Source organism: Melanotaenia boesemani, chromosome 23 (genome assembly GCF_017639745.1).
Source record: "Melanotaenia boesemani isolate fMelBoe1 chromosome 23, fMelBoe1.pri, whole genome shotgun sequence".
Lineage (NCBI taxonomy): Eukaryota > Metazoa > Chordata > Actinopteri > Atheriniformes > Melanotaeniidae > Melanotaenia > Melanotaenia boesemani.
The window spans coordinates 13,144,936-13,155,697 of record NC_055704.1 but is presented as its reverse complement, the minus strand read 5'-3'; the positions used below and the strand labels follow the sequence as shown (position 1 = coordinate 13,155,697).

Genomic DNA, 10,762 nt, shown 5'->3' with positions numbered 1-10,762 from the left:
TTCTACACTTAATCAATATAATATGATCACTCAATCAGTCTCAATGGAGATGAGCAGCTAAAGCTCCAGTGTATTGGAGCAAAATCTGCGTTCCAAATTTACCAATCTTGGGCTTTTTTTTGTATTACAGCTCCAATGCATCGTTCTTTTTTTTTTTTTTTTTAAAAAAAAGAAAATAAAAAAAACAAAAAAAAACAAAGAGTATTTACACAATAGATATATATACATAGATATATACATACAACATTATATAAATATAGTAAAATAGATTAAATTACATCGATTTCACGGTCTTCCATAAATAGATGTTTGACAAAAACAGTTTGGTGATGTGTTAGTGTTGGAAGCACTGTGCACTGTCTGGTGACAGGCTCTCGACTCGGCAGGACACAAGTCCACGTCAAGGTATCGTGTTCTTCATTGTGAAACATTTTGAAAGCACAAAATTGTGCAACCATACATATAAAGACCCAAAACTGAGACTCTGTTGTTTGGTCTGTGTTGAAAAGTTCGCCTAATTTCTTATAGGTTGCTTTTGTTTATTTATTTATTTGTTTTGCAATTGTAACAGATAAATTACAACCACTGCATGTGGTCAAATTCCAAGTATTCTCCCATAAAGAAAAAAAATCAGTCTTTGCAGCCTCCTCGAAGCAGTAGTGTTGCTGCAAGCACTGTCAAGATCTTCAGCAAGCAATATGAGTAAATAGAGTCCTGGTGTAAGATACTCTACAGTTCCCAGTGTCTGGTTCTGAAAAGGCAGGTTCTGATGACTTATAAATAAGCTGATTTTATAAGCAAGGTCACAGAGCCATATTAAAAATACTGAACAGGCTGCATTTTAGGCTTCACATGTTAAGACTGACAAGTGTGCTAAACTTTAAGTGCTTTTCAATGTACAAAGATGCTTTACAAATACGTTTTTGGCTAAGCAATAAAAAACAAAAAAGAAAAGTAAACTAAAAAATGATTGCAGAAATCAATTAATTACCCTAGAAAAGGACAAAACTTTCAAGTCATAAAGCCTTTTGTCAGTTTTTTGGGAAATTCACATCAGCAGGACCTGTTGTAGCTAAGCTCAGAAATCACCGCTACGCTCCCCGCAACCCCGTACCTGAGTGATGGTTGGATTTTGAATTATTTGACTCTGTCATCTCTGGTAGGAGGCACGTTCAGGGGTTTGTTTTCGGCTGTACCATAATTATTGAGAAAAAAAACAAAACAAAAAAACAAGTAAAAAGCACAAACAGCAATAAAAAAAAGTTATAATAAAAATAGAGAGAAAAAAAACAAGTAAAACACCATCTTTGTGGTCTATAACAGCATAACTGTACAAAGTTCAGATACATTCTCTTGGAATGGCATGTTCTGTTGCTCAGGTGGTCAAAACTGAGCATCAAGTGAGTTTTTTTTATATTTTTCTTCATTAACGGATTTTGATCTTGGTTGCGCCGTTGTCATGGTCCAGCTCCAAGAGCCTCTTCTCCTCTAGCAGGAAAGTTGGAATTTTAGTGTCCATTATCTTTTCCAGCATTGTGGATCCAGTCCACGATGATAAGACTCATGCTAAACACCATGACCAATATTCCACATATCAGGAAGGCAAAGGCCTGGAGAGGAAAAAAAAAATACAGTTAATATGTTGAGCCAAAGAAATGTAAATTTAAAATTTTATGTAACTGACTTTCTAACCGAAAGTAAATAACTCCTTACCCCGATCTTTTGCAAAGATTTCATGGGCTCCTTCTTAACTAGTTTGATGTAGAAAGCTGAGGGCAGGATAAAGATGAGCATACAAGCTGCAGAGGCACCTGAAGGAGGAGAGAAAAAAAAGAAGTTTTAGTCACCACAATCTCTTACTGTAGCCCAATTAAGACATCATTGCACATTAAATACATGCAGATGCTAACCAATAAAGCCAAAGATATCTCTGATGGTGGGTACGAAGATGACCAGGGTGTTGGTGCCAGCCAGCAAAACAAAAGTGATAATGGTATGACGAACCCAGCTGAAGTCCTTAGAGGGGCACAGTAGCTGGTTGATCGAGGTACGAATCTGCACAACACAAGACAAAAGTTTTCTTAATATACTTGCTATGTCTACTAAATGTTTTATATTTCTTAATGACTGTACTTTCTTGACACATACAGGGAAGAGAACCACAGGGACGGTGAGGGTGACGGCAGTCAGCACGGCCAGACGAACGATCAGCAGCAGCACATCATACTTGTAATACTTGGAGTAAGTGTGCAGCAGTTCAGGCTCCACATGGACTGTTTAGAAATACATCAGAGACCATTTGAGTTTATAGATAACACATTTATCAAGGGGTCAAGAACAGTTAACAATAAACACGTATAGCATTTGTATCCATTAGCTATAATATATCAAATGTTAGCATGCTAACAAGTTAGGCTAATACAGCGATTGTGCTGGCTGATTCATTTGGTATTTTTATCCAGTAGATAATTTGTTTAGCATTAGGTTAAGCTAATAATTTTTTTCCATCTATTTTAAATGAAAGGGAATTAAACAAAATAAAGCATTTGAACCTTTGTATAGGACCGTTTTAACATTTTAGCCACATTGCTAACAAGCTAATTAAAAAAAAAAACAAAACAACTTGTTCAAACCAATGGCTTTCTAAAAGAAAAGTAAAATTACAAGCAAATTTTTTATTTTTCCTTTACCAAACCTGTACCTTAGTGCCACTTACACAAAGTTAGCACACTAAAACGAAGGGTAGTGATGCTAAACGAAGTAATCATCAGGTTTTTGGCTGTTAGCGTTTAGTTAAAAAGGAGTGTTTTGGCCACTCTAGCGCCAGCAAAAAGGTACTAACATCTTCTTATATTTTAAATAGGCTGTAAATATATATTTGGGTAAAGAAAAATTGGGTTTCATACATATATTAATCAATTTATAAATATTTATATAAATGCTTGAAAATTTAAACATCATGGGGCTATTTCCACCATTTTCCAAAAAGGGGCAACGTCCATTAGATTAAGCAATATTGACTTGCCCTGAATCTGAGTGCACACAACAAGTAAATAGGATTTATTTGTTTGTTGTTACGACTGTGTATGAACTTCTTGTACTCCATTGTGCTATTCTATAACTGTTTCCAGGAACATTTCTGTGAAGTCTGACTGATGGTAAACATAACATGCTTGCCCACTGCTCATCTGCATCAGATGGGATTTTTTCACAGTCTTGCATAAGAGGCCTTGAACAAGCCAAATCAGCTGTAGACATGGAAATTTCTTTGCTTAACTCTTTTCGAACATCTAATCAGCTGTATGCCTATTTTATCTGACAAATGCTACAACACACTCACAATAATGAGATGTATTGGTCTAAATGACTTACTGTTGAAGGTGAGGTATCCAAAGAGGGCAGCCAGCAGATACATAATGAACATTCCCAGAAAGGACACATTGGCAACTCCCTGCATCTTCCTGCGCGAACGGCTGTTCAGGAGAGAGGCAACAGGATGTTTGAAATTTTGATTAAGTAAATCATGCTGAAAATAAGGAAAGTGAGAAGTGAAACATGAAACAAAAATCAGTGGACACTTACTCTTTGAGCTCATCATACATGGGCAGGATGGCAGGGTGGCACACAAAGGCGAAGGTCAAGATGGGTACAGCATAGACAGTCTGAAAATAAATAAACAATTCAAATATTACAAATGATTTTGCAGGATTTATTTAACTTCTCCATATGTTTCAAGTCTCAACTTTACCTGTGTGTTGTACACAAAGTATTTGGGCTTGCAGGTGTCCTCATTATGGTCCTTGGCAGTGATATTGATGCTCAATGTGGTGCCGTTCAGCATTGTCATAGTTTCAGTCACAACATCATCATCTAGCTGATGACATGGGATCTGAAACTTCTTGATTATCACCTGGAAGGACACAAGGCAAAACATTTACCAACGTTGCTCTTGTGTGGTAAGAAGCTAAAGAGACTCATGCAGAAAATGGCGTAGGAGAAGTGAGGAAACAGATCATACTCACCACAATCAGGAAAAAAACCATGCAGAGAAGAGACAGACCACTGGTGTATCCAAGATAACCTGAAAGGATAAACAATGAGTCACTTCTATTTTCAAGCCATTTTTCTTCCACTTTTAATCACTTCACTTTGACTTGTAAAGATTTGGAGTCTCTTTCTAAGTTATTTATGCACCTCAGTGCTTCGTCGACTTACAAATACATCTACTTTTACAACAGTCTCCTTACCCAAGTTCCTGAGAAGTGAAAGGGGCAAGATGATGATAACCGACACCAGCAGCACCAGGTAGTCTCCATTAGTGTACCATTCTCTGAGAAAGAAGATCAACATGTCAGGAATATTGCTTAATGCAAGTAATTCTGTCAAGAGACATGTTTTTTTAGGTGTTGACAAGATAAATCAACCTTCATCTTAGACAAACTGATCATTCAACACCAGGAATAAACTAATAAGCTTTATCTGTGAGAATCTCCTTTAGATCCTCTGCAGCTCAAGGCCTGCTCAAGCCTCTCCACTGCTGCAGACACATCACAAACAGCTGACACCATCCAGCCTGTGCGGGATGACTGCATTGCTCACAGAAAAAGATGCAACAAAGCAGCACAGAGGAGCCGAACCACATCAATTTTTTAAAGTTGAAGTGAGGTCGCAGTGAGCTCATCCCGCGCTCCGTCCCGATGCAGCACCAGCTGCATCTTCTAAAAGGGCTCTTTGAAGGGCTGCTTAGACAAACTGAGTATTGGCGTTGTTTGAACAACACACCCAGGCCCCCGCCTTTACTATAAGAGAAAGACAAAGCCTCTACTTCACCTTCTCCACTACTTGAAAAAACAACCAGCGGCCATTTTGCTCTATGTGCCACTTTACCTCAAGTGCTTCTGTGGGGCACATCTGCTTTGTTTTGCATCTCATTTCGGGAATCCATTTTGTCTCCAACTTCCACTCATCTTTTTTACCACATAAAAGCAAACAACCCTTTATCGGTAATTCGTTCACCAACACAAATCAAATCAGTTGTTCCTTGACTGAAAGCCAGTCCAGCTGATCTGCTAACAGACTTCTTGGAAATGTTTTCAGGGTCATTTGAGGGTTCATATTATTTGCCAGAATTCTAAACAAGTCACTCTGGTTTTCATATAAGTAAAACTGGTTTTGATCTTAAATCAAATTTAGATGTTTATTTGAATCCAATGAAAAATATAAAGCAGAGAAACAACTTGTACTGACAGCTTAAAGGCCTGGAATATTCATCTTGACCACTAGTAGTGCTATAGAGCAGTTTTTAAATGACAGTTTTGTGAACAAAATCTTTGTTTATTAGAAATTAAACTACCTAGCACTACTTAAATTTGCCCATAGTCTTTGTGAAATTGAGTCTGAATTGAATTACTATTATTTTTACCTTTAAAAACACTTTTCCAGACCTGTAAGTTTGTGGAAGCTGCTAAAATATTTAGCCACTCACCCATTGCTGGTTCCTGTGAAAGCTTGAATGACAATAGGAAGCTCGTATTTGACGATGTAGAGGTAGCTTGACATGGCTGTAAAGAGAAAAACAATCACAGTTAGTACATTTCACTGTAAAATAAGTCCCGCAGGATGTTCAACACAAATACAAAAATGCCAAATATTTGGTGAGAGGCCAAGATATTCCAGAGGAAATAAAAAAGAATGATTCAAGTTTTTACTGGAAGCTGCTACAAACACATTAGTTCGTCATCTTAGCTCACAAGTCACACCATAAAAACACATTTTTGCCAGTATCTCACCTCCGATGTTCTGCATGGTGATGGAGCAGGAGGCTGCGAGTTTGCCTGGTATCCCAAAGGCTTTGTAACCCAGCTGTTCGTAAACTAGTGCACCTTCAAAGAGGAAAAACACCCAAAGCATTTTAAGAATCTGCCTTTTAAACTTTGACATCAAGCTGCTGCTGGGAAGTTTGGAAGTGTGACCGTGCTTACCTCCTTCATTAGCTGTTTTCAGCAGCAAATGGACAGAATACAAAGAGAAGATGGCGACAGCCACGAGAAGAATCCTGTAAACAGAAGATTTTTAGTTCCTGACTTAAGACTGAGATGTAATTACAAAAGAAAAAAAAAAGAAGTTGCAATTATAACACAACCCTAATTAACGGTGAAGCGCTGAATAAGGGACTTTAAAGGACAAATGAATGAGAAGTTGTCTTTTTCACTCTGGCAAACAAACACTGACATTTTGCTAACATGACACTACTAAGGATGTCTTTCATCTGATTACTTTTGCAATGACTCAAATCTTATGGAAGAATTTGCCTTTAGATTTAGATAAAAACACCTCTTTCTGCTTGTTTTTAATATTTTATACATTGCACTGCAAAATCACTTATTAGAGTCATCAATTCAAATTACTGCTGTTGATACCAAAATGTCGGGAATAAGAAAAATAAATCAAACGAAGCGAAAGCCTACATTTTCTCAACTTGATCAGCAAAGACAACCCAGACTGTTGGTACTTTAATTCACAAGCAGCATCATCAGGATTGCAAAGGACGAAAGGTTTCCCTGTTCAGGATCCTCTGAACGGCTCTGGGATGCTGCCGAGGTAGCACTGTACATTCTGAGGTATTAATAGTCTGAGAAAATGAATCAGTCTGCTATTTCAGACTTGTCATGCATAGAGACAGCATGTGACCATCCCCTCCCTTCTCCTCCTCCTTTATTACTTTATATACAAGCTCTAGATGACCTTTTATAGGAGCTAGGTTGCTTGTAAGTGTAATAGCACCAAAAATAGCTTTCATAGCAGCAGTATGTCAGATTTAAAGTGGCTATTTTATCTTTATAATCCCCAGCTTCCTGTAGACGCAGCGCACTGATTGGCCGGCTGATAAAGACCCTCTCTGCTCCATTCATGAACTCCTGCATGCGTTTACGGTCCCTGTTTACGTAACTCTGGTTCAGTTCTGGATTAGTTCAGCTAAGCTGCTTCTCCTGCCACTCCCTGTGTTAGTGAGGTGACCTACAACTACCATTTGGTTGCTCTCAGATTAACTTGAAGCTCAGTGGGACTTTTTATTGTACATTTTTCTAGTTTTTCACAATTTGTTTCTGTTTCTTAATTGCTTTAGGTTATCCTAAAGGGATGTGAAAATATGCAATTTTATGCTCTGACCAGCCTTTAGGGGGCGCTATTTATGTAAATACCCCTCTTCTTTCTCACCAAAAATGACCTCCTCACACTTTTATCTACAGCAAGCATGATAGCAAGTACTGAAGCTGTGCAAAATCAGAATAATTGTAAACTTTCAACCTGGTGTAATCAGCCTCCCCCTTCAGGGTCGAACAGCTGCTGAATCAACACACACACGCTCACACACACACTGCAGGCGGGAAACCTCATCCTGCAAAGCTAAAGTACATCAGGACCTGAGACCTTGACGCAACAGACAAAACCACACCTGCCAACGCTCGCCTCAGCTGCAACTGCTGTTGCATCAGAATGGCGTTAACAATAAGTAAAGCTGATCACTGCTTACACAAACAGGGCGATGCCAGTGTTGGCCATGGCGTAGGACAAACCCAGGATGCCACTGCCCATGATGGCGTTGCCCAGGTTGAAGACGGACATACCAAAGGAAGCACTTCCCTGGTGCTGTGGAGGAAACACAAGATAGTTAAAGTTAGAAAACAAAACAAAATATGACTAATTATGTTGGAAGTTAAGAGGACATCTTACATATTCAGTCTCATACTTCTTCTTGCCCGGATTATGTTCAGGGAGGAAGTTTTGACTCTCTGCATCAAAGTCAGGATATTGGCTGTAAAAGAAAAGTGAAATTTTGAGAGAAATTCAATGGAATTGTGAAATAGAAGATGAAAAGTTTTAATTTCTGAGTGCATTTTAAAACGAGCCTCACCCATCCAGTGGGACCTTCTTCACACTTGGGTAAGGGAAGTCAGTGCTGTTGGTGCTGCTGTTGTCATCATCTCCACAGGTGTTTAAATTCTTCATCTCAATTTTAGCAGCAGGCTGTTTCTCAGAGGGCATTTTGGAGCTGAAATAAAAAAAAATCGAATTTAACTGTTAAGTGACTGCATTTCAATATTACCATTTTTATTTCTTCTGCGTCAACTTCCTCCCACCCCAGCCTTTCTTTATTTTTAACCTCGCGCGTTCACGCTCCATTAAGAATGATCAATAATAAAACACCCAGCCGCCTCGCGAATTTCAGATCACGTGACTTCTCTTCAGCAAACTGAGGAAGGAAGGATGGAGGAGGGGGGCGGGCTGGCGCACCAGCAGTGGAAAAATACCAGACCGGCAACGGCGTCCACCCAAGCTTATATAGATGCTGAATGAGGAAAAAATAAATAAATAAATAAAAAAAAAACGCATTGCGCGTCGCTGACACTTATATTTCCCTTGAAAAACATTTAAAAGAAGTTAAGGGGAAAAAAACATGTTTTTGGTGTTTCTGTTTTTAATTCTCTAAATAAGCTGAAATGTCATTACCATTCAGAGATGCTAAAGTTGTCACCATCGTTACCTAAAACAGTCTTTATTGGATTTTAATTTACTACAGTTTTCCTCATACAGAAGCCGAAAAAAGCAACACCGGCTCTATTTAATGGCATCATTTCCACTACCGGCTCCAGTAGAAACAAAAGGCACGTGCTGACCCTTAATGGACATGGCTACTGCGGCTCACACAGTGACTCACGCTCGGGTTATGTTTATAGGCTTCTCAAACCATACCCAGTCTTGACAGTCGTTTTTATTTCTTTCTATCAAGAATATGAATGTTTTGTGAACGATATGAGGCTGTGTTACTTAAGTCACTGTCATACACGAGTCCAGCACTTCAGCATGACTGTGATATTATTTATTTTACTGAACCAAAAATACTGACCTCTAAATAAAAATCATTATTAATTTTTTTATTTTCTGACAGATTCACATAACTGACGTGTCAGGAAGCATTTTAATACGCAGTTTTAAACACAAACAACCGGAATATATACATATTCTTGGTTAAAATGTCAAATTAGACAGTACATAGATAATTAGATTAGATTTTGAAGTAAAAGGTGTTATTAAATCATATATATATATAATATGTATATATATATATATATATATATAATTATTATTATTTTTTTAAATCTGGTTATTTGAAAAGACCGCACCTCTCACATCTGGTAATTTTCCAGACAGGCGGTGAAATGAAGGATGCCGGCCACTCTCTTACCTTTAGAAGATGTAGCAGGAAGTCCTTAAAATCCTTTTAGGTGGAAAAAAATACAAAACTTTCCGGATGATTTATCCACGAAAAGGAACAGATCCTTAAGAATATTTAATTTAGATATGACCAAATGAGGAATGAATGAAACAGCTAATTATATAAGACGGAATCTAACTCAAAAATGAAAAGTTCATCTGTAATATAAATAACAGTTTTCAGAAAGGGGAAATGTAAATAAAAACTGGCGAGTGAAACAAAAAGAACTTCGGTTTATTTACTAATAAAACCAAATAACCGGAGACGCGCTAAGATAGGAAGAAGAGCTCGTTCTGCTCGAGCAGAGGTATGGACCACCCTTTATTGCATCAGCTCCACCGGAGGGGAGGAGTCCGCTATCACCGAGGAGGAGAGATTTTTTTTCTACTCACACTGTGACGTGTTTTGTATACAAACAGAGGTCTGACCCAGAGGCTCCCCTGGAAAACCACTGGCATCCACCAGTAGCCTCATTTTACTACAGTTGCTTTACACTTAAAGATACGGATATTTAAATTGTCCTAATCAATCTGTCCTCTGGTATTTTAAAGGATAAGCTAAGAGCACACACTTTTGTCCACAAGATACCCATGTGTCTGTTGTCTAGAACAGGAAATTAAACGTATTTACACTCAGTGGCCAGTTTATTAGGTATACCTGACTATATTTAAAGTAACTGAGATCTCATTTCCTCCCCATTCTAAAGCTTGGTTTGCACTCCAGCAAGTCACCTTTATCATGTTATCTAAATGAATTGAATTGCTGCTATGTGGTTGGTTCATTAGCTATTTGTGTTAAGTAGTTGAACAGGTTTTTCTAGTAAAGTAGCCAGTGAGCGTATATCTGTAGTCCTGCAAACTCAAACTCAACAGCCTGGCAAAAGGGATGACAGCAAGTGTCTTCCTAAAATCTCTCATCTGCTTAAACTCACCATCAGTTTTTTTCCACCACAGACCATCAGAAGAGTCATCGCTGCTGTGAAAAGATCCAATGACAAATTTTTTTTGGTGGAAATAATGATGGGACACCTCCAACAATGGTTTTGTCACGTGTAAGTGTGCAAGATAAGTAAAAAAGAGGCTAGTGGTTCTATTCTTAAGATGACCCAGCGGAAATATCAACATGTGATATAAAAACCATTAACCTTGGCATGTTGTGACCTTTCAGTTTGGAAATCCATTAACTAACAAATTGGACCAGGATCAATCTGGATGATGCTCTCTAACCTTCCTGCTAAAACATAGATACAATTACAAGCTGTACAAAGGTTATGTGACCGACATACTCACAGTGGAGTAAGTCAAAATTTGCTTGCACTGTGTTTAAGAGTGCATGCTTTCTTACTTTTCTCATATAACTTCATATCACAGATAAATGTCACAGAATTGTTGGGGTTCACTAACATTGGAGTTTTGGTTTCTAGAATTGTAAAATGCCAACTATAACACTAACTGGTACCCATCAATCTGGGAATTTTCAAGTTCT

General features: G+C 38.1%; 1 protein-coding gene across 1 annotated transcript; it reads right to left on the bottom strand.

Annotated features, from left to right (window-relative positions):
- Nucleotides 1-559: 559 nt before the first annotated feature.
- slc38a2 (solute carrier family 38 member 2) lies at nucleotides 560-9,578 on the bottom strand. Its single transcript, XM_041977521.1, has 16 exons — nucleotides 9,248-9,578; nucleotides 7,916-8,053; nucleotides 7,735-7,816; nucleotides 7,535-7,650; nucleotides 5,982-6,055; nucleotides 5,790-5,882; nucleotides 5,486-5,561; nucleotides 4,248-4,330; nucleotides 4,023-4,081; nucleotides 3,749-3,910; nucleotides 3,583-3,662; nucleotides 3,373-3,473; nucleotides 2,149-2,273; nucleotides 1,911-2,055; nucleotides 1,714-1,811; nucleotides 560-1,610 (listed from the first exon to the last, which is right to left on the bottom strand). The coding sequence occupies exons 2-16, from the start codon at nucleotides 8,044-8,046 to the stop codon at nucleotides 1,509-1,511; spliced, it is 1,527 nt and encodes a 508-aa protein (XP_041833455.1). The 5' UTR covers nucleotides 8,047-8,053; nucleotides 9,248-9,578; the 3' UTR covers nucleotides 560-1,508.
- Between the last annotated feature and the right edge of the window lie 1,184 nt (nucleotides 9,579-10,762).